At 43.7% G+C, this 23,797-nt stretch overlaps 2 protein-coding genes across 2 annotated transcripts in view; both read right to left on the bottom strand.

The window, feature by feature from the left end:
• Window positions 1–277: 277 nt before the first annotated feature.
• Window positions 278–14,633, bottom strand: NKRF (NFKB repressing factor). The gene is made up of 3 exons (XM_032391423.1): window positions 14,296–14,633; window positions 4,342–4,472; window positions 278–3,263 (listed from the first exon to the last, which is right to left on the bottom strand). The coding sequence occupies exons 1-3, from the start codon at window positions 14,559–14,561 to the stop codon at window positions 1,306–1,308; spliced, it is 2,355 nt and encodes a 784-aa protein (XP_032247314.1). The 5' UTR covers window positions 14,562–14,633; the 3' UTR covers window positions 278–1,305.
• An 8,163-nt stretch (window positions 14,634–22,796) lies between these two features.
• SEPTIN6 (septin 6) overlaps window positions 22,797–23,797 on the bottom strand; it is a 64,960-nt gene continuing 63,959 nt past the window's right edge. Inside the window, exon 10 of the mRNA XM_032391387.1 lies at window positions 22,797–23,780. Coding sequence (XP_032247278.1) covers window positions 23,771–23,780 — 10 coding nt within the window. The 3' untranslated portion in view covers window positions 22,797–23,770. The remainder of the gene's footprint in view (window positions 23,781–23,797) is intronic.

Raw genomic sequence — 23,797 nt, 5'->3', positions numbered from 1 at the left:
ATATTAACATTCATCTCTAAATATTGATCCTTGATTTATCGGAGGTACAAAACCAAAATCACATAGAAGTACACAGCCGGAGATTTGGTCGCAGCCAGCATGTTGGCCCACAGCAAAAACGTGATGGGTGACCGATGAGCTGTTCGCATCTGCTAAGTCATTACGTTCATCCACATGTGCTCTGGTGTTGAAATATTTTGTGCAAACACCACTTCCCCTCTCCAAAGACCCAGAGTGTCGCTACTAGGCTGCTGCCCAGAAATAAGCACACTGCCCATTCTGATCAACGTCCGCTCCTTTTTATTCAGGAAGCATACACTAATTCTTTTTTATACATTTTTTTTTTTACATTCCAGAAATAAGCGAAAATAGCAGTTTTAAATATGTTACAAAGTTGGCTTTTGGGGCTTAATAAGCTTTTTGAGAGAGGGACCAGCCAACTGACCTTTTCATCAAAGCACCAAGGTGTCTTCGGTCTCCTACCAAGCTCTGCCCCCGCTGTGGTCACCTTGGATGTGCTGTGCACCCGACCCGCGGGAGAAGCTGTAACGGAGAGTTGCCGTGAGGCTCTCTGCAAGGCACCAAGAACAAACAGCTCCAGCTTCCCTTCTTCAGATTGAATCAAAGTTTTTGAAACTTTTCAACTGCTCTCTCAAGTAGTGCTCTCTCAGCATGAAGACTAGAATTTATTAAAATTCATGTATCACAAGATAACAGTAAATCACTTCCAATAGTCTGGAAACCACATGGCAGAAGTTATAAATAAATGAACACTAAAATTACTTTAAGAAAGTTTTACATCATTTAGTCGGTAGGGACATTTACACGTACAGCACAATTTACTGTTAAACATTCTTTAACTGGCTTCACACAAAGATGAAAATAGTAATACAAAATGATCTGACATTTTCAGGAAGTCTGAAATTAAGACTGTAGTTTTATCGTAATCAGTATCAACTTTACATATTGTTGCAGATTGCTGTGCTATGCCCTTTAAAATGGGAATTTCTTTCTCGGGGTGAAATTCCATTTGGATATGTGTTCTTGCTTTGTACAAACTACTAAAATCGGAGGGACACAGCAATATCAAAGACACAAACAGTAACTGCACAATATCATCTGCTGGATTTAGGCTAATACAAGTGGACAGAATTCTTCGGGTTCCAGTATCTAATAAAGCACTATATGAAATGAACAAGGTGAAACATCTTAAGAATGGATATACTCTGCAACCAGGACATGTGGCATTTCTTTAATTCATAAATCTGCCTCACCGGGCATTTACAAAATAAATTAGTTAAGAGCTCAATTTGCTTGAGGCATCACAAGCTCGTAATGCCCCACTTGGCCTTCCTGTTTGAGCTGATCTAGTAGGTCTTCCTTCCGTCGTTTTCTACCTACCACCAGGTACCTATCGTGGCCTACCCCATGCGACTTACTCTTAAGACCGTACTTCTGGGCAATCTGGTGGATTTGCTTCCGCTCGTCGTTAGTCAGCTCTGTGGAGAAAGTCAAATCCGTGTGGCTCTCCGAGCGGGCGTAGTTTCTGATGATCTGTTCAATATCTCTCTTGGCGATTTTGTTCACCCTCTCTACATCAAGACCGAGCCCTTCTCGCTTATGCTGCTCTTTGACGGAGATTGGCTCCCGAATGCCCTCGCCAGATTTACCTAAACCACCACCCGTCCAGCCCATCTTTCTCAGCAGCTGGTTTCCTATGTTATCTTCTTTGATTTGTTGTTTGTAAGCCTCCTCTGCTGAGCGGCCCTGAATTTCATTTCTGGAAATCACATCTTCGATAGCTCCTTTCTTCAAATTGTTAATGACGGTCGGCTGGGTCTTTTTGAGGGTTTTCACAGCTTCCCCAGCAGCTTCGTATTTGACCGTTTTCTTCACCCCAACTGCTTCTGCGATCACTTCACTCTCTAGGATCACCTTGCATTTCCATCGGAGGCCCGTCATTCTTTCGTAGACGTACTCGACCGTCATGCGGTTAAACTGAGCTGTGTCGTTCAGGGTGCACACCGGATTTGAAGAATTCTCATAAACCACGAGATCCTTTATATCTTTCTTCTTTCCAGATCCCCTGGGGGAAGAGCCTGTCTGGCACTGTGAACTTTTGACCGAGGGGTAAGTGGGCTGTGTTTTTTGAAGGATTTTCAAAGCCTCATCGGCAGCTGCATGTTTGCTTGTTTTTTTGGTTCCATAACCTTCAGCTAAGCAGTGATCTTGCAGAAACACGCGGCAACGCCACGTGCGATTCGGCATCATCTCGTATTTGTATTCAACTGACATTTTGTTGTATGAGGCAGAATTGTTGAGGATGCCAATCGCGTCGTTTGCATTTTCTGTAAGGACAAAATTGGTCCAGTGTTTGGCGGAAGCATTAAAAATCGGCTGCCCGGAAGCATCTTTAGCCAGCACCACCAGCTCTTCCGGCGGCTTCAGAGCCGGAGGAAATTCGTATGCGGGCATGCCGATCTGACACACCACGAGGTCCTCTCCGATCGTGTGCTTGAATTTCCGCCGGACAACTCGAACTTCGATACGTTTCTGCAAGAGTTTTACAGCTAGCTCAGTAGCTCGATCCCTGGACCCATTCTTGCTGCCAGCATAACCGGTGGTTAAGTAGATATTTTGGCATCTAACTTCACACGCATAACCGTCTGTTAGAAGTTTTTTATTTTTGGGGATGTCGGCAGGAGGGATCTCTTTTAAAGGAGCATATATGTACTCAGGATTTGTCTTACATGCCTGAATACACCGAGTTAACATGTATGTATAATTAATTTTATCAGAGCCAGAAGTCATCTCTGGATTAGAAAGGTTCTTCCAGATAGTCGCTGTTAATTTTTCAATAAAATACTGCTTCTCAGCGACCACAGACTCAGGAAATGTCTGTGATGGTGAAGGCTCAGGAGCTGACTGAGAGTTTGCCTGCTGGGATGTGCTGCCTGGGGCGGGGCTCCCACTGTCGAAATACATGTTGGCTGTTACGGGCTGGTCTTTTGTGAAAATAAATCCTGATGAATCACAATACTGAGAATTCCCGTCCTGCACACTGAAAGAGTCTTGAGTATAATCTTGGTAGATGTCTCTTGGCGTGCCGGCAAAATGTGTTTGTTCATTTACCTCTTTTGTTTGAGGGCCATAAGGATCTTCCTGTCTTTCATCTTTTGAACTACTAGCTACAAAATGTACAGGCTCAAAACGAGGTCTCGCATGGAATTTGGAACCGGCTTGCTTTTTAGGAGGATTCTGACCTACAGAATGAGTGAAATTTACAATTCATTAAAAAGGGAATATTTCAAAAGAAGCAAACAGGAAAATAGTACCAACCATATTATTTGCAGGTTGCACTGTTGGTACAAGATACTTCCCATCACAAGAACTTCAGGTCATTTGGGTGAAGGGACTACCAACGTAGGATTCCAGCATAACAAGGGATGGTCCCTGTCCCACGGGTAAGGGAAGAAACTTGACAGAAAATATGCCCTGAATCAGGTATGCAGGTCACCACCACACGTGACTGGTAGGTGCTTCTGTATCTCATGAGGCAAAGCCCAGGTGAAGTGTGCTGAGTAATAGGTTGTTCCAGTATAATCTCATGCCACCTGTGCTGGGAAGTGCCCTTCTTAAAACCCCGCAAATGCAATAGATGGTTCTAACGCAAAAGAGGTGACGGCCAGGGGCGTTTACACAGCCTCTTGCTTTGGCAGCAGAGGTAACGCTGTCATAGTTCTTTACGTGGTTGTGACTAAAAATCAAATAAAAATAATTATCAAAAGATCCCAAAGGTTTTCAACTTCAAAATCTTAGTTCCGACCTACCCTGCACAAAAGGGTGGTTTGCTATATTTTATTTCTAGAACAGACAGCAGCTGGAAACTAATGATTTACGGGGGATAGCGAATCGAAAGCTATGGAAGAACTCTCTGTTGAGGCTAGGCCAGACACTAGGGCCTCCTCCCTGTAGCACTGTTCAGTAGAAAGCTGGTCCATCTTGGACCCATCCAAGAGGATTTAGTTACTTAGATGTTCAAATGATCAGAGTATAAGGTTGTTCTATTTAGAGGGAGGTTCCATGGCATGGACTTCAAGGATAGCATTATCGTGTGACATCAGTATTCTTAGTTTTCAGTTCCATTTACCATCCTCAAAAAACAAAACAAAACAAAACAAAACACAAAACTGTACATAACTAAAAGTTAAAACTCTTTTACATTTGTGTAAGATCCAATGTTAACCAATGTTATTTAAGACCATATACCACACTCATACCATTTTTAAAAAAGCCATGTTGTTTCTTCAAATCCCACCTTCCAAAAACAAGTATACTCACCATCACATGTTGAGAGGTGACGTTTCTGACCCTTGGAAGGTTTGGACAGCATCAGATCATATGACGGCATCTCCCCAATATCAATACCTTCAGCCATTTGGAGAATTTTTTCCATCAGGCGTGGGCTGTACCTATTTAAATTAATATAATCTACCGTTAAAACAGATAAGAATGCAGTTTTTAAAAAGCTTCTAAATGAGCTAATCTTGCAATTGCTCCCACAGGACTTCATCAACAGAGTATCTTGGCTATAAAACTGAACAATGTGCCCTATAATACTTACCTATCAAATGAGTAATTATGTTACTGTCATTAGAAGACATATGAACATAAAATCATTTAAGTGAAGATCTTTTAATATGAATTAAAAGCATCCATATAAACTCATGATTTTTCTCTGTCATATATGTATATTATATGTAAATAATTACATTTGTATATTTACAGAAGTACTAAGAGTGTTAAGAGTGTCTGGGTTGTTAACATCCAGACTATGGTCTTTACCATTTCCCACAAAAAGGAATCAGGGTCCTTAGAGAAGTGGCTGATTACAAGTCTGGGGGAGGAAATGTACAAGATGAACCTGGGAGATATTCCTGTGCCTGGAAACAAGGAAGCTGTGAAAGGCCTCAGGGGTTGTGTCAAATGGACTCAGAAGCCAATCTGAACACACTCCTACTGACAAAGTGAGCCAACTGGATTATCAATAAGAATAATAACCTGCAGTGGAGTCAGACATAACAAATATGCTAACGATCCATTAGTTTGTAATGATACTTACAAACTCATTATTGGTCACCTTTGGAAGATGGTAAGGAATCAAGTCATTATTCCGAAAACAGGTAATATTAAAGGAAGAAAGCAAGCATTTATCTGGCATTTTCCTGTACAAATTGTACGTCAGAGTAACTAAGAGTTGATGAGAAAAATCTCTTTTACAGAAGCATTCCAGCTAATAAATGAAGGAATGATAGACTACTGCCATTTTGCAACCCATCATAAAATAATAAATTATCATCAATGACTGCTAGGCCTATGAGGTGAAAAGCTGATGGGGAAGAACCCAGAAAGAGACCCCCACAAACATGTCCAAGCTGCAAAAGCAACTCAATAGAGAAGGACATCCTTTTCAACATATGGTGCTGGAGTAAGTGGGCATCCATCGGCAACAAACAAAACCTCGACCTCACTTCTCATCCAAAAATTTATTCAAAATGTATCACAGACCTAAATGTACAATGTAAAACTATAAATTTTTTTAGAAACACAGGAGAAAATCTTCAGATCTAGGGCTAGGCCAACAGTTCTCATACTTGATACCAAAAGCAAGATCCATAAAAGGAAAAACTGATAAAAGGGACTTCATCAAAATTAAAAACTTTTGCTCTCAAAAGCCCCTATGAAGAGGACAAAAAGACAAGCTACAGACTGGGAGACAGATTTACAAACCAAACACCTGATGACAAAACAAAACAAAACCTAGTATCCAGTATAAACATCTCTCGAAATGCAAGAGTAAAAAAATATATATATTAAAAAGTGAACAAAAAGACATGAACAGAACATTTAACCAAAGAGGATAGACATACTGCAAATAAGCACATGAAAAGATGGTCAACATCATTAACTACCAGAGAAAGGTACTTTAAAACCACAACAAGGTATCACTTTGCACCCTCAGAATGGCTAAAGTAAAAAAGAACGAGAACATCAAATGCTGACAAGGACACAGAGAAACTAGATCATTCATAGACCGCTGGAGGGAATGTAAAATGGTATGGCCACTCTGGAAAACAACTTGGAAGTGTCTTATAAAATTAAACATGCAATTACCACTCGACCTAGCAATGGCCCTTTTTTTTTTTGGCCATTTATCGCAAAGAAATCAAAACTTACATTCACACAAAAACCTGTACATGAATGTTCATAGCAGTTTTATTTGTAACAGCCAAAAACTGCAATCAGCTCAGAAGTCCTTCAACAGGTGGATGGTTAAACTGTGGTATGTACACACCTCAGAACACTACTCAGCAATACAAAGGAAATAACTATTGATACACATAGTATCGTGTATGAGTGGGAAGGAAACGTGTTTTTTTTTTAAGATTTTTTTTATTTATTTGTCAGAGAGAGAGAGAGAGAGAGAGCGCACAAAGCAGGGGGAGCGGCAGGCAGAGGGAGAAGCAGCCTTCCTGAGGAGCAGGGAGCCTGATGCGGGGCTGGATCCCAGGACCCTGGGATCATGACCTGAGCCGAAGGCAGACGCTCAACCGACTGAGCCACCCAGGCATCCCCGGATGTGGTTATAAAAGGGTGATGTGAGGGATCCTTATAGTATTGGAACTGTTCAATATCTTGACTGTGGTAGTGGATACACAAACCTACACATGTAATAAACTGTATTCAGCTAAAAACACACACACACACACACATACGAGTACTAGTAAAACTGGGAGACTAAATAAAATCAGTGGATTGTTAACAATGTCACTGTCCTGGTTTTGATATTACACAATAATTTTGCAAAATGTTATCACTGGGGAACTGGGTAAAGAATGCAGGGCATCTCTTTGTACTACTTCCTACAACTGCATGTGAATCTATAATTATCGCAATAAAAATTTTGATTAAAAAAGTTTATGGGAACTTTATAATCTTACTATCACTAAAAAACGAGACAAGCAGACATGTGTCCCCTTATATGAGAGGAAATACAAAGCACTATCTATAAAGTATTGTCCTTCAAATAATTGAACCTGAACCTAAGCAAGCCCCTCACTCCCAGAAATACGTTAAACATCACCATAAGAACATAGCCAGCCAAATCCAGAATGAAGGAAACACTATGTGACAATCCAATTTCTTCATCAAATAAAAAGCATGAAAATAAAAGGATAGGGGAATGGGGTTATAGATTAAAGGAGACAGATCAACCAAATACAGTGCATGGACCTGGTTTGGATCATGAATCAAACAAACCAAAATACAAATGAGGGGCGCCTGGCTGGCTCAGTCCGTAGAGCATGCAACTCTTGATCTCGGGGTTGTTTGAGCCCCATGTTGGGTGTAAGAGATTACTTAAAAATAACATTAAAAAAATACACGTTGAAACAAGTGGAGAAAACTCAACATGGATTTTAAGAAATTACTGTTAATTTTGTTGAGTGTAGATAATGGTATTGACTCTATTTTTTTTTTTTTAAAGATTTTATTTATTCATTCATGACAGAGAGAGAGAGAGAGGCAGAGGGAGAAGCAGGCTCCCAAGGAGCAGGGAGCCCGATGCGGGACTCGATCCCAGGACGCTGGGATCATGACCTGAGCCGAAGGCAGACGCTTAACCATCTGAGCCACCCAGGCGCCCTGACTCTATTTTTTAAGTAGGCTCCACACCCAGCATGGAGCCCAACATGGGGCTTGAACCCATGACCCTGAGATCAAGACCTGAGCTCTGAGCTGAGATCAAGAGTCAGATGCTTAACTGACCGAGCCACCCAGGCACCCCTATTATGACTCTATTTGTAAAAATTCTTATCTGTGGGGCGCCTGGGTGGCTCAGTCAGTTAAGCATCTGACTCCTGATTTTGGTTCAGGTCATGGTCTCAGGGTTGTGAGATAGAGCCCCGTGATGGGCTCAACGCTCAGTGGAGCCTGCTTAAGATTCTCTCTCTTTCTCTCCCTCTGCCCCTCTCCCCACTAAAAAAAAATAAAAATAAAAATTCTTGTCCGGTACAGATACATACTGAAGTATTCGCAGGTGAAATGATGTCGAGATTTTAATATACTCCAGACTATCTCCCACAAAAAAACTGGGGGCAACACAGAAGAAATGAGAAGGGCAGCATGACAAACTGTTGATATTGCTGAAGTTGAGTAATGGGTACATGGAAGTCCATTAAACTCTTTTACTTTTGTGTGTTCAATTTTTTCCATAATAAAAAGCTTCGAAGCATACAATTTTTAAAGGGTTCCTCATAAAGTAGGTTGGCTGCTTGACAGAATATCATATAACTGCAGAGAAACAAACATACAGGCTCAAGTGAAGTTTTTGTTATCATGGGGACCTACTCACCCTTCCTACCTTGAGAGCCTTTCCTGGCCTATCACCAAAAAAAGAGACTCCTGGTGGCCTTTGGGAAGAAAGTTCTGAATATGAGTAACTATCACACCTTGACGTGAATAGGTTCTGAACCTGAAGGAGGGTAACGTTTTCCTTTGGGCACAACTGGTTCCACACCCATCAGATGGCTTTCCCTGCAAAGCCGGGAAGTCGGGACTTGGTGGCCTTCCCGGACAGACGAGCACAAGGCAGCTCACTTCCCACTGATAACCGCGCCCACAACTGCTGCTGCTACCATCAGTATTTAAATGCCAAAAGTAATTTCATTTTCATCTATTCTTATCTAAACATCAGAAAGTACAGCCTGGGAAAAAAAAAAGAAAGTACAGCCTAAAACACTGTACTTTCTATATATCACTTCCATTCAGATTTGGGAGTCCAGTTTCCAAGGTACAGGATGAAAACAAAAGATTATGAAAGTGAAAGTCTCTAAATAATCTTGAACTGGTGATGCCACTTGTGCTACCTGAACTGGCACTACACTCAAGCCACTCACCTTGAGTTCCAGTCAGACTTCTCCAGGCTTCGATTCTGGCCTGATTCCAAATATGGCATACAACTGTAAAGGGCACGCAGGCCATACACACAGCGTGCAGAAGTGATGCATTTGGGGCTCATTCCATTCACTTTTCTCTCAGGTTTCTTCCAGCATTAGTAATGATTATACCTACTGTTCCCTATTCATTACATCTGCCACAAAATTCAACATCACCCATGGGCTATAAAAATAAACCTTTGCGTAGGTTGTGAACACAGTCAGCTTCTCAGTCCTTTAGCAGGAAGTCATAATACTGAGGAAACCCAACCAGCTCAAACAATAATGGAAAAGACCGTATAGTACCTGACTCTTGACTATTCAGAGAACAATGCAAATATTAATCTAGAGTCTTTAATAAGACCACTAGGATTTCATTCCCATTTCTAAAATTCTTCAGAGAGTAGCTATCCAAGAACAAAGAAGTGGTTCCACAAATTTTAAATAAGCTAAGCCAGTAAAACTTTAATTACGGGTTTCCATTATGTATTCTTTCGTAGATCTATTTATTTTTAAAAGATTTGTTCATGTATTTTAGAGAAAGAGAGAGAGCGCACCAGCGGGAGGGGCAGAGGGAGAGGGAGAGAAAAATCCCAGGCCGACTCCATTCTAAGCACAGAGGTTGAGGCGGGGCTCAATCTCACGACCCTAGGATCAGGACCTGAGATGAGGACCAGACCGAAATCAAGAGTCGTTCGCTTAACGGACTGTGCCACCCGGGTGCCCCTAAAGGTGTTACTTTAAAAAATCTACTATGAGGGGCACCTGGGTGGTGCAGTCAGTTAAGCGGTTAAGCATTTGACTCTTGATTTCAGCTCAGGTCCCGATCTCAGGGTTGTGAGATTGAGCCCTGCCTCAGGCTCTGTGCTCAGTGCTGAGTCTGCTTGAGATTCTCTCTCTCTCTCTCAAATAAACAAATAAATCTTTAAAAAAATAAAGTATCACCTTCACTCCAGAAATTTTAGAGAACCCACCAAGAAAGCATCTACAAACCCAACCACTGATAACTTCATTAACATTTGAAGTTTACTTTTTATTCCTTTCTCTATGCTTTCCATACCACTGCCCCCCCCCCAAATCTCTTATAGATCATCTATGTTGATTTGCACTCTGGTAGGGTGGGGGGTTGTTCTTAATTTATGAGATCATAAGTTTTTTTCTATGTCATTACCACATGAGTTTTAATGGCTATACGGTATTTTACCTTATGGAGAGACCATGATGCAAAGTATCATTAAGGCAAATCTAATACAGTAATTTTAAGATGCACACATATTATATATTTAAGTCTGTTAATTTACCCATTTGATCATAAATGCTTAAAAAAACAAAAGCAAAAAACCTCAGGAGGTCTTTAGCGTTTTCAAAGATAGCTTACTATGTACCAAGCTTTTAGAAATCAGGATGCTATTCAACTGTCCCACCATGCCTGGCATACATAAAGATGATTTATAACGGACAAAGACATGTGATTTCATGAATCTTACATTCTCAAAAAAAGATAAGCGCATACTTATGATCTACAATGCACCTGAAATTTAACAAGTATTTAGTAATGCTTCCAAATTTTTAATTAAACTGCTCTACTAGGTCCAAAAACAGCTGAGGTTTGAAAACTAAACAAAGATCAGGATTTCCAAGTATAAAATTATTTATTCAAAACTATTAAGACTTTTAACATCATAAATGAATAACACACAACCAGATTATTGATAAATCTTTGGAAAGCTCCCACTCCCACTTCTCTAGCTGGTGACTGATGCAGGCTACCTATGTGCAAAGTTAGTTTCACAACATGAGCTCAACTGGCATCTACCTTCCAAAAATCAGTCTCATAGCAACAAGGAAGAGACAATAATCAAGGCAGCAAACCTGGTTTCATTTTAAGATATATTTTTCCTATAAATATCTCATCAAAAATCAATAGGCCAGGATTCTGCTTCTAATCCTATTGATGAAGAATAATCGAAAACCTGAATGCTCTAGTTAACCATTCTGCTTTATTAAATATAGATACATTATCTACAGTTTTTAAGTAAAAATTTTACAGTTCCCCAGGCATTCATATGAACAATTATGTGAGTGCTATAGATACAGTTGATTAGAAGACTTCACTAACTTTTCTTTTTTTGTTGTTTCAGAGGTAGAGGTCAGTGATTCATCAGTTGCATATCACACCCAGTGCTCATTCCATCAAGTGCCCTCCTTAATGCCCATAACCCAGTTACCCCATCTCCCCACCTACCTGCACTAACTTTCCATTAGCCACAAGACATATCTTAGAAATTGCTTGCACAAAAAAAATGTTTGACAGGTTGTTTACTTTTATGAAACAGACAAAACAGTGAAGAGAAAAAAGTTCAGCTATTTGAGATTCCTGGTTGCCTGGACTATGAGGGAAAAATGACCAAATGGATATTGGAAAAACACTGTTTTATTTTATCCTATAAAGCAGCGGTTCTCATGGTGTAATCACTGGGCCAGCATTACCTGATCATCAGTACCACCTGGGAACTTGTTAGAAATGCAAATTCAGGGGTCCTGCCGCAGACCTACTGAATCAGAAAGCCTGGGGTGGGGCCCAGCAATCTGTGTTTTAACAAGCCTGACAGTTGATTGTGATGCTTGCTTAAGCTTGAGAACCACTGTTGCAGAATCAAGATAGTCAAGCTTGTTCCATGAAAATCGCCACTATCACCAAAAGGAATGAAACATAGTTTGCCTCCCTGAACATGTGAGCTCCTCCTGGCTTGGTCTTATGATCAAGGAGTTCTCAAAGATACCCTTGACCTAGGAGTTATTTCAGCCCTAACTAAAACAGACCACAGAAAGCTCTTCACTGCGGGGGGGGGGGGGGGGGGGGGGGGGGGGGGTGGGTAGGGGTGGGGGAGTGCTACTATTTACAACCTGTTCCCAAAGTCAAGGGATGAACAACAAATTAACAATTTAAATTCAGAAGAGGTTGTTACACCATGTATTCTGCAGTTCCCTTGAGAGAACAATCTTCTGTCATAGAAGAACAGACCAGAAAATGAGCTCTGCCAACATCAACCTTAAGAAGTACTGGAATACAGATTTTACCCCTCTGAAGCTGACAGCTAACATAAAGCCCGACTAATGTGGAACACTGCACTTGGTCCCTAGCTTCCAAGATTCTGTATTACCCCTTCCCTTTCTCTTGTATCTATGTTATCAGATACAATGTAAACATTATTCTTCAGTTAAGCTATTTGATGTTATGGCACTTCTTGTAGTGACAGAACTGACTTAACTAAAATGTGATATGATGAAATGTGTGTATGTATGTGTGTGTGTACATATATATATTCATTCATCTTGTTACACACACACACTCTACACACAGATGTGCTTGGGTGAGTGCACACACACACAAATGTCCTGGATGCTTGAGCTTTTAACACCAACTACCACTGGCCTGTTCTGTGTTGGTTAATGCCCTAGTTATATAAAGGGCTGTTGTTCTTGGAATGAAATCCTGAGATATAAAAATGATGTGGCTTGTGTCAGTTACTTGCTTTCACTCCTGGGCCATCCTTCCCAAATATAGCAGCTGTGTCTCAGTGGAAAGAGCATTAGAAGACCTGAGTCCTAGTCCCGACTGTGGAACCTTGGAAAAGTCACTTAACTTCTTGGTCTCCATTGACTTAGCTGTAAAAATGAGATACCACCTAATTCCCAAGGTTGTTGTATTAAGAGAGATACATAAATAATTAAAATATGTTGTACATTATAAAGCTATATTCATCTGTTTACCCCACACATATTTATTGAATGGCGATCATGCAGAAGACACTCTTCTAGGCACTGAGGATAAAAGTGTGAATAAGAAAGCAAAAACCTCTTTCCCAAAGGAGCTTACATTCTTGTGGGAAGGTAAGATTTATTATTAACACAAAGGATAGCTATTCTCCCCCACGTAAAAAAAATTTTTTTTCAGGATTCAGATTTCCCACGGCCTTCTGTCATATCAAGGAGATGTATGATTATAGGATAAAGGTACTTTTTCAACTGCAAAAACAATATTGTTAAGTGAAGGTCAATTAGATTTATCTGAATTGATTAATAACTGAGGCTTCCCCAGTTGTAACCAGTTCCTCCAGTGAAATAATCATTGTCTCTGGAGGCAGAAATTATACTAACCTAGAGAAAATAGGAAAAAATAAATTTTGGTGATCAGAGCAAAACAAAGTATACACTAGATGCTATGTTCAACAATTAAAGGTAGAAGTGGATAATCCTATTTTTCTGTATCTGTTATGGTCATTCCTAGAACTGAACTGGCTGAATTTGATTTGATCTTTTTCCAGAATTTCTCATCCTTCCTAATAAAAAATTCACCGTGAGGCAGGAGTGTCCAAAAAAAGAAGCTTCTCAGTCTATCAAAGGAATGATTAGTCTAGGACCGATTTGGGGTGCAGAAGGACAGAGGTCCAAGTAGTCTGGGTTTTTTTAAAAAAATGCGTTGGAACCATACTGCAGTCTCCATTGAATGCAAAGAGCTCTCAAAGAGGCCTGTTCAGAACGCGCACCAGGTTCTAGGAAAGGGGGGGTACACACACACACACCCCTAAAACCTCACCCAGAGGCCAAATGTTAATCCTCCTGATCACATTTAAGGTGAAAGGAGAGCAATCCATTTTTAGAGTAAGATATATCCATCTCTTTGTTTGCGTCCAGACACATTATGCGCAAATCTACAAGCAAGGCGGACCCTGCAGCTGAGAGACCTCATACAAACCGCCTCCCCAGGAGAAGACAGTAAAACCCCGTCGGGGGGCTGGTGCTGTTTTATTTAATGGGGATGGAAAGAGGGAGTGGTCAGGAGGAGACTAGCCGGGTTCCCTTGCCCCCCCCCCCCCCAACCTCCGCCCGCAGACCCTCGAAGCCCCGACTGTCGAGCATCTCTGCGGATACCGCATCCTTGCAAGGTCCTACGCAGGTCCGAGATTCTGCTATTCGTCATTTCCCACGCCCTCCAAAACCACCGCCACAATGACCACCCCTCAACAATCCCCTTCCAGGTGCTGCTTAATCTCCATCCCTGGTCCTGGAGGAGCTGCTCCCGCGATCCCCGCACCCTTCTTCTGGCTGTTATGTCATCCTCTACCACCTCGCTCGGCCGATCCCCCCAGACCAATAGTGAACCTCCTGGTGTCCTCCAACACCTCCAAATCTCCAGCCTCTAAGCCCTCGTCCGTATCCTGCCCCCGTCTCTATCCCGACCCCCATCCCCGAGCCCCCTACCGGGTCCCTAACCCGACCCTCACACCTTCCTCACCTGCAGCCCAGGAAAACGTGGTTGGTCCAGGCGGCGGAGAGCGCGAGGAGCTGGTCCAGGGCAGCCCCGGGATAGCTGTGCAGGTGCCGACAGATGAAGCTGCGCCGCAGAGCCCACTGCCAGTCACTTTCGTGGCTATAGCGCCACTGCTCCAGCACTGGCTCGGGCGGGGGCGGCGGGAGGGGGGGCAGCGGCGGCGGCGGGAGTGGGGGCAGCGGCGGCGGCGACAGGAAGTCGCCCCCCAGCAGCAGACGTCCGCCAGCCATCTTCTCCGCCCCCAAGCAGGGACCCCAGGGATGAAGCCGGCTACTCAGCAGGAGCGAGCGGGAACGGGGGTCGGTGGGAGGGGCCGGGTGAGGGGGGGGCGCGCCGAGGCGCGAAGACCAACTCTCAGGGGACTGGAGTGTGTGCGTGGGGGGCGACCGTTAAGAAGGAAAAGGCGAGCACGAGCTCACGTCCCGACGCCGGGGCGCAAGCCGGCGGCACTCCTCCAACTCGTGGAGGCGCAGCAGGGCGCCCGCCGCAGTCACACGCGCGCCGGGGAGGCCGGGCCCGGCCCGGTGCTCCGCACCTCCAGCGACCCGCAGATCCACGCACTGCGCGGTGACGGGGGGGAGACACCAGCACGCTCTGCTCCCCCTCTTCTGGGCTCTAGCCTACCTACCCGCGTGCCGCCCCGAGGTTGTGAGGCCAGTGCGCGTGCGCCGCGGCTGTTCCCTAACTTCGAAATCCCGTCGCCGAATCTCGCGCGAGGTACATTTTTCCCTCCTGTGACGACTACGGGCCTTTGACGCACTACGGTGACAAGCGGAGGGCGGGGACTTCGGGAAGGGAATTTTGGAAGGTTCTCTGAGGTTCGGGAACATGATTCCCTGAAATCCCTGGAAGGCGCCCTCAGATGATTGTTGGCACAACGGCTTGCCTGACGCTTTTGCCTGGGTTTTTGAGCGGTGAGACAGTGGGACCGTGCCCTTTGGGGGGGCGGGGCGGGGGACTTCGGTTTGGATTTTACACTTTCTCCGAGGCGCCTTTTCTTCAGAGGCTAGATCGAAAACCTCTACATCGTGCGTCCTTAGCCTTGTATTTTATTGTGAAAACATAGGAAAAATGTAATACTTGGCAAAGAAAATCATCCACAGAGCCACTTCTCAGGTCAGCCACTTGTAATCATCCGTATGCCATTCCAGTTGCTGACAAATCCAGACACCATGTTTACACAGTTCTGAGCGCAATTGCAAATAATTCTGTTTGTCATGTATGAATTTAAAACGTGCAAAATAGGGGCGCCTGGTTGGCTTAGTCGTTAAGCATCTGCCTTCGACTCAGGTCATGGTCCCAGGGTCCTGGGATCGAGCCCCGCATCGGGCTCCCTGCTCCGCGGGAAGCCTGCTTCTCCCTCTCCCACTCCCCCTGCTTGTGCTCCCTCTCTCGCTGTCTTTCTCTGTCAAATAAATAAATAAAATCTTAAAAAAAATAAAAAAATAAAACGTGCAAAATACTACAAAATATAAAAAGAGCTCAAAGAAGAGGGTTAAAAGCTGCACAGCAGCAAGTGGTTAATCACCCCGTAGTCAAACGTTATCACTCCACCTGCGGATCTGCTTCAGGCAGTTTCCTCGGTCCTTGTCTGCCGCCAACGTGCGATGTTCAAGTAATCAACAAATGTCTCTCAGCGGGAATTTACACAGCACCTACTGTAAGCTCAATATAGTAGAAATACAAAGGAAAAAGAAACAGGGTTTTCTCTGTTGTCCTAGAACTGATTACGATCTTGGTGGGGAAAAATAGTCCTACATAAAACTCAGCGTCCCACTGGCAGCGGGACCTTTGGATGAGGGGGCTTTGACCCATTGCCCTCTTTACCTCTTTAAATGACATATTTTTTTTTATTTTTTTAAAAGATTTTATTTAATTATTTGACAGAGAGAAAGAGAGGGAACACAAGTAGGGCGAGTGGGAGAGAGAGAAGCAGGCTTCCCGCTGCCGAGTAGGCAGCCCGCCCAGCCGGGACCCTGGGATCATGACCTGAGCCGAAGGCAGCCGGTTAACGACTGAGCCACCCAGGCGCCCCTAAATGACATATTTTTTAAATGACATGTTTCTCATTATATGACACATCTTCTGTGTAGGGGTATATTGGACTAAGAAGAGCAGAAGGTAACAGCAGTTTTCACACTGTTGCATAATGATTTATTTCCATGTCTGTCCCATTACACGGAGTGTGCTTTGTCTTTGACTCAACGGTAAGCATTCATGTTTATTGAAGTAATGGTCTTCAAACTATCAAATCAGAGAACTCGATACTAGGAAGGAAGCTTAGAGATCATACATTTAAGTCATCCTTGTATGAGTGAGAAAAATAAGGCCAGAGAGGTGAATTGACTTGCTGAAGGCTGTAGAGACTGTTCTGGCAAAGCTGAGATCAGAATCTCTGTCACCTGACTCCTTATCCAGTGTTCCCCCAGTCATTTGCCATTGCATTGCCCTGGGTTTTGTTTTGTTTTGTTTTGTTTTGTTTTTTCCTTCTTCTTCACAGCATGTACCAACTTCTGAAATTTATTTTTTAAAGTTTGACTGTTCCCACCCCCCAAGAATGTCAGTTCCATGAGAATAAGGAACTCATTCATCTTGCTTTTAGCACCTAGACCTGGCTCCGGTAGACACTCCAGAGATATTTGTTGAATTAAATGAATCATTGAATGAATGAATGAAGGCTCTTCCCAATGTCCCAACCTTGTGAAATTCATTTTCATGGAGCCTACATTTTAAGCTGATTTGTTATTTCACAGCTGGATTAATTTCAGCCTAAACTGCCGACTTTGATCAAAATCAGCATTGTATTCAATACACATCATGCCTAGAAAAAGATTTGAAAAAATAAAAACTACTTCCTCTCGGCATGGATTAAAACTTCTCCATCATATAGCAACAAGTAATTGCAATCTGAGTTTTGAACTTGGACTACAAAATGAAAGGCAGTGAAACTGATATTAGGGGGCACCTGGGTGGCTCAGTCGTTGGGCGTCTGCCTTTGGCTCAGGTCATGATCCCAGGGTCCTGGGATCGGGCCCCCCTGCATCGGGCTCCCTGCTCCACGGGAAGCCTGCTTCTCCCTCTCCCACTGCCCCTGCTGTGTTCCCTCTCTCTTATTCTCTCTCTGTGTCAAATAAATAAAATAAAATCTTTAAAAAAAAAAAAAAGAAACTGATATTAGAGGCCATTTGCCCTGGGACAGCCATAAGTGGATTTCATTTGTAATTTCCACTGTGGAAAAAAACCCAGCTCCATCCTTTAGAAAACAGAACAAAATTTGCGTGGTTCTCCATGACCTTCTTTCCCTAGTAATCCTTCTGATCAAAAAATCCTTCAGCCAACCTATCTTCAGCCCATCCCCTCTCACAAGCCACAGCTATTTTCTCAGTGAGCAGGAGCTGAGACCTCTAAGCAGAAATAAATTGTCTGCGTAATGGTTGAAGAGAAGTGTAGGAGGGAGCAATGATAAAGGCAGCCATCACAGTCCTAAAATGATCCAGAAACTTCCTGTCATCATCCATCTTTCCTTTCTTCCATCATCTTTCTCTGCTCTAACACAGGCTCTTACCACCATCTTTACACAGCACACAGGGACAAAAAAATCTTTTTTTTTTTTAAAAAAGGGAGAGCAATGACATAAGCCCTAAGTCCACAGTGCTACTAAGTAGCTAAAGAAGTAGTGTGGGAGAAGGGAAGGCCTTGGCTTACAATAGAATACTGTGTGCTGACTGGTAAACATGAAGGGAGTGCTGGAGTTGGAAATTCATCATTTTGTAGATTGGCTCAGGCAAGAATTATCAATAGATGCTAAATCTAGGGGAAAACTTTTTATGAGGAGTAGGATATCTGCATGGATTTATAGTTTCTCCCCCCCCAGATAATTAGTAGCAAAGAAGGAAAAAAACCCAGTAATTATATAGTTGAGAAATTGGGCGACACCTTGACCCCAAATGAGAACAATCTATTTTTTTAAAGATTTTTATTTTTATTTATTTATTTGACAGAGAGAGACAGTGAGAGAGGGAACACAAGCAGGGGGAGTGGGAGAGGGAGAAGCAGGCCTCCCGCTGAACAGGGAGCCCGATGCAGGGCTCGATCCCAGGACCCCAGGACCACAACCCATGCCGAAGGCAGACGCCTAGCGACTGAGCCACCCAGGCGCCCCGAGAACAATCTATTTTTTAAATGGGATTTTTAAAAATATCAATGTCATGGGGCGCCTGGGTGGCTCAGTCGCTTAAGCGTCCAACTCTGGATTTCACCTCAGGTCATGATCTCAGGGTTGTAAGATCGAGCCCCATGTTGGGCTCCACATTGGGTGGGGAGCCTGCTTAAGATTCTCTCTCTCCCTCTCCACCTGCCCTTCCCCCTCTCTAAAATATATATATGTCAAAAAAGACAAAGAAAGATTCTATATAAAAGGAGAATAAAGAGGACACAATGGGTGATCCTAGACCAAATCCTATATGGCAAGAAAAAAATGTTATAAAGCATGTTTTTCAATAGATAAAGGTGTTGTAAAAATGTCAAATTTACCGAAGTTGATAACTGTGGTTATGTAAGAGAATATCCTTATTATTAGGAAATGCCCACTGGAATATTTAGGGGTAAAGAGCCATGATACATGTAAATTACCTTCAAATGGTTCAGAAAAAATATGTATAGTTATCTATAGATCTATATCTGTATACACAGAGAGAGCACACAATGATAAAGCAAATGGGGCAAAATGTTTTCAACTGGTAAATGTGAGTCAAGAGTATGTGGATATACTTTATAGTATTCTCATAAATTAATTCCAAAATTAAATGTTTGAAAACTGCAATAGCTCCCTACATTGCTGAAGAATCTCAATCTCGATACCTCTTAATTACCTTTTGTTGTGTGGCCAGCTCTTTACAGGGCTCTCTGAAGGGCTATAAATGATGTTCTTACCCTTTGGAAGCTTGACATCTCTTGAGGAGGGAAGTCTCTCAAACAAGAGGCAGAAAAGATTATAAAAGTTCAACTAAGAAGTTTGAAAATGGAGAAGAGCTCAGGATACGTGGATGGGATCAAGAAAGACTTCAAGGAGGGACGCCTGGGTGGCTCAGTCGGTTAAGCGTCTGCCTTCGGCTCAGGTCATGATCCCAGGGTCCTGGGATCGAGTCCCGCATCGGGCTCCCTGCTCCGCGGGGAGCCTGCTTCTCCCTCTGCCTCTGTCTCTCTCTCTGTCTCTCATGAATAAATAAATAAAATCTTTTAAAAAAAAAAAAGAAAGACTTCAAGGAGAAGGTGGGGGCTGAGCCTCGAAAGCAGGATTTAAATCAGTAGAGGATATTTCAGACAAAGTCAACAAATAGCTTGTGTAATTCCAGGAGAGGCTTGTGCAGACTGGTGAGCTGAGATGAAGACTGGGTAGTAGGAAGGACTGGAACATTGGGTTGAGTAGATAAGATGCAGGCAGTCCGTAAGTTCCTCAAGAGCAGTGTCTACCTAGATCTCATGCAACAATATCCCCCATAGCATAGGGCACAGGGCCAAACCCACGGGAGGAGTTCAATATATCCTTATTATTGGATTGAGGACAAGTAATTTAAGCCCCAAACCAAGATAAGGAATTTGGCCCCAAGTCTATACATAACAGATAGATGTATAATTTTTTTATAGGTATTGAGCCCAGGGCAGGTACCTTCTAAAGCCCAAGCCAAAGGAGCTAAGAGATAGCGCAGGGTCTGGATAGAGACCCAGGTTAAGGTAGCACCTGGTGGCAAAACCACTGTGAGGTACTACTGTCTGATGCACAACTCTTTCCAGGGGGACCCGCATTTTAAAAGAAGGGCTTTGCAAGAAAGCTGTGCTTTTAGCAAAGGGATGAATCTCCCCAAGTCGGGGCATTTCGGATAGGAGAGGATACTGCTTAACCTCAGTGCTTCCAGCTGGGGCCCTGGCTGCTAGGCTATTTTGAGGGTTTTAGAGGCCCGGTTCTCTCCCTCGAAGCAGTTGGCATTGTCACCTGCTCAACAATGCCCCAGGCGCAGGCCCTCATTGCCCCAACAGGCCCCTGCCCCCGCGTCCATGCTCTAGCAGAACTGTATGCAAATTTTCCCCCACTAACTTGCATTAAGTCTTCAGCCATTTGTCTTCATTTCTGATTTCTTGTTTCTTTTCAAGATTTTATTTATTTATTTGAGAGGGAGAGAGCACAAGCAGGGAGAGTAGGAGAGGGAGAAGCAGGCTCCCCACTGAGCAGGGAGCCCAATGCAGGGATTCCATCCCAGGACCCTGGGATCATGACCTGAGCCGAAGGCAGACGCTTAACTGACTGAGCCACTCAGGCGCCCCTATTTCTGATTCCTTTTAATTGGTCAGTTTCTTCTAGCACCTTTAGGTTCAGTGATACACCAACCAGCACTAAAATGCATTAGAGGTGGGGTCGGCAAACTATGGCTCACAGGCCAAATCTGTTCCCCCGTCTGCATTTGTTTTTTTTTAAGATTTTATTTATTTATTTATTTTTCTTTTTTTAATTAATTAATTTATTTATTTTTTGATGTAGTGTTCCATGATTTATTGTTTGCGTATAACACCCAGTGCTCCATTCAATACGTGCCCTCCTTAATACCCATCACCAGGCTAACCCATCCCCCCAACCCCCTCTCCTCTAGAACCCTCAGTTTGTTTCTCAGAGTCCGTAGTCTCTCATGGTTCGTCTCCCCCTCCGATTTCACCCCTTCATTTTTCCCTTCCTACTATCTTTTTTTTTTTTTTAACATATAATGTATTATTTGTTTCAGAGGTACAGGTCTGTGATTCATCAGTCTTACACAATTCACAGCACTCACCATAGCACATACCCCTCCCCAACGTCTATCACCCAGCCGCCCCATCCCTCCCACCCCCCCACCACTCCAGTAACCCTCAGTTTGTTTCCTGAGATTAAGATTTTATTTATTTATTTGATAGAGAGAGAAACAGAGATCATGACCTGAGCCGAAGGCAGACGCTTAACGACTGAGCCACCCAGGCGCCACCCCCCCACCTGCATTTGTAAGGCCCTCATGCTAAGAATGCTTTTTACATTTTCTGATGGTTGAAAAAAATTCAAAAGAATAATAATTTAGGACATAGGAAAATGAAATTCACGTGTGAATTTCAAATTTCAGTATCTATAAATAAAGTTTTATTGGCACACAGCCATGCTCATCCTTTCACATAGGATCTATGGCTGCTTCTGTGCTAGAGTGAACAGTTGCAGAGGCCCCATTGCCTGCGAAGCCTAAAATAACTTACCATCTGGTCCTTTAGAGAAAACGTTTGCTGACCCCTGGCCTACAACAATGGTTGTCAATATGGGACGATTTTGCCCTCCAGGACGCATTTGGCAATGTCTGGAGACATTTTTGGTTAGCACAGCTTGGGGGGAGGGAGGGTGCTAAATACACTACGAAGCCTAGGACAGCCCCTACGACAGAGAACTCTCTGGCCTCAAATGTCAGGAGTGCTGGGGTTGAGAAACCCTGGATTAGAGAAGCCTAAGGTACTTCGAGTAAAGGGGAAACTCCATCCTTAATAAGGGGTGTGGTTTATTGAACAACCAGTTGGTTAATTTACATTAGCTCACGTAGCTTTCACAATAACCCTGCAAGGCAATTACTTCTATTCTCCTTTTACAGACAAGTTTTTAACCCAACTTGCCCCAGAGCACACACGGACGGCAAGTGTGTCGGGCTCCAGCGCCTGTATTTTTCCACCGCTGCTGCTCCGTGACGTCACAAGCGAGCGTGTCTCTCTCTCTCTCTCTCTCTGCTGCCCTCTAGTGTGTGAGCTGCACAAACGCAGGACAGTGTCGTTTTCTCCGGTACCGAGAGGATAGGGACGCTTCTCTGGTCTCCGGGTCTCCAGCCTCTGGCCAATCGGGAAATGAAACAGGGGAAAGAAAACCCTACCTCGACCGCAACCGGAATTGTAGAAAGTTGACCCTTCTCCCCTCTTGCCCACTTTAATGCTGGGGGCAACAGGAGGAGGCTTCCCTCCCTGGTAGACCCAGGACATAAAGTCCTACATGCTATCTATAGAATGCTTTTCGAGTCATAAAGCACGGTCATATTCATGAATTTCCAGAAGGCATGCGGTGCAGAGTTCTTTTCCTTCAGGAATTAAAACTCACCAGAATCTTGTTCTGTAGAATCTGGCACTCCACTTCCTCCACCTTTTATCCTAGATGATAATCAGCTCAATGCATCAGTTAAATCCATGCTAATGAAGGAAAAGTAGAGGACTTCCTGCCCACCCCCACCCCGACCCTTAAGAATTGCTGGCCCAAATGGGGAGAGGGGGGCACAGCAGCCCACCTATGAAGATTGTATATGGGCTTGCCTCCCCCGAGCCGCTAGCAGTCACCCCACTTGGAAGGCAGCTACCCCCTCCTAGGGCAGACCGTGGTGGAACGCATCATCTAACGATTTAAGATCAGATCACACGGCCACTGAGCATTTCTTTGAATTTTATTGAAAATTGACATGGACATTAGAAAGGTATCGAGCTAAACAGTGCTGGTTTTGGGATGTTTCTCCTGGCGAATGAAAACCCCAGAGGGGTGGTGACTGGTCACACTTTTGAGCAAAAAGAACAAAGGAGAAGAAAGGAAAAACACACAGATTCTGGAAAACATGCAAAGAGGCTCTCTCTGGAGACGCCAGACAGTGGAATGGCAATGTAGGGATATACAGGAATGAGCACGCTCACATGGTATTTTGATGTGAGTTAAGCCAATGAATTCAAGGCAGATTTATCAACACGAAAGCTCTCCTTGCAGATCCCAGGTTGAGCAAAAACCTCTCTCAAAACCCCAACTGGCCCTGGAGGGTTGAATGGAGTAATTTTGCTCTTCCTAAGCTTAAACCCCCTCCTGTCTCTCCCTTCTCCACCTGAGTGTGAGTGGATCCATTTTCCCCCTTGCTGGGGAGGAGGGGAGGAGGGTTCTGCAGAAGGCCTGTGAATGCTGAAGAGAGAACTGTCCCTTGACTTTCTCTTCCATATTCAGAAATGTTTAATAGTGGCCGTCGACAGTCAACCCATTGGACCGGAGAATTGGTGTTTAAAAAGGAAAACCGGGAAACTTGCGAACAGCACTTCCACACCCACGGCTGAGGTCTCCTGCCCCAGTCACTTACACTTGGGTGAGTCATCCTGCAGTTGTCTCTCTGTGGTTACATTTGGTCCATTCTCCAGGTTCTTTTCCTGCCTTGGTTAGGTTAGGACAGGACATTTCCATTTAAAATACCATGTAAGCCAGGAGAGAGCTTCTTGCCTGGACACAGGGGCACGTGAACACGTGTGGAGCGTGGGGTGTGTGTTATGTGCACAGTTTGAGGGGAGAAGGGGATTGGTTGGTTTCTGGTTTGAGACAATATAATGGCAGTCTTCTCCTTTAGACTTAGTGCAGCTGCTGAAGACAAGATTAAAAAAAGCTGGAGAGGGAGAGAGA

The sequence above is a fragment of the Phoca vitulina genome, unplaced genomic scaffold (genome assembly GCF_004348235.1).
Source record: "Phoca vitulina isolate PV1807 unplaced genomic scaffold, GSC_HSeal_1.0 scaffold62, whole genome shotgun sequence".
In the NCBI taxonomy this organism is placed as follows: Eukaryota; Metazoa; Chordata; class Mammalia; order Carnivora; family Phocidae; genus Phoca; species Phoca vitulina.
The sequence above is the reverse complement of the archived record's forward strand: the minus strand, read 5'-3'. Positions and strand labels throughout refer to the sequence as shown.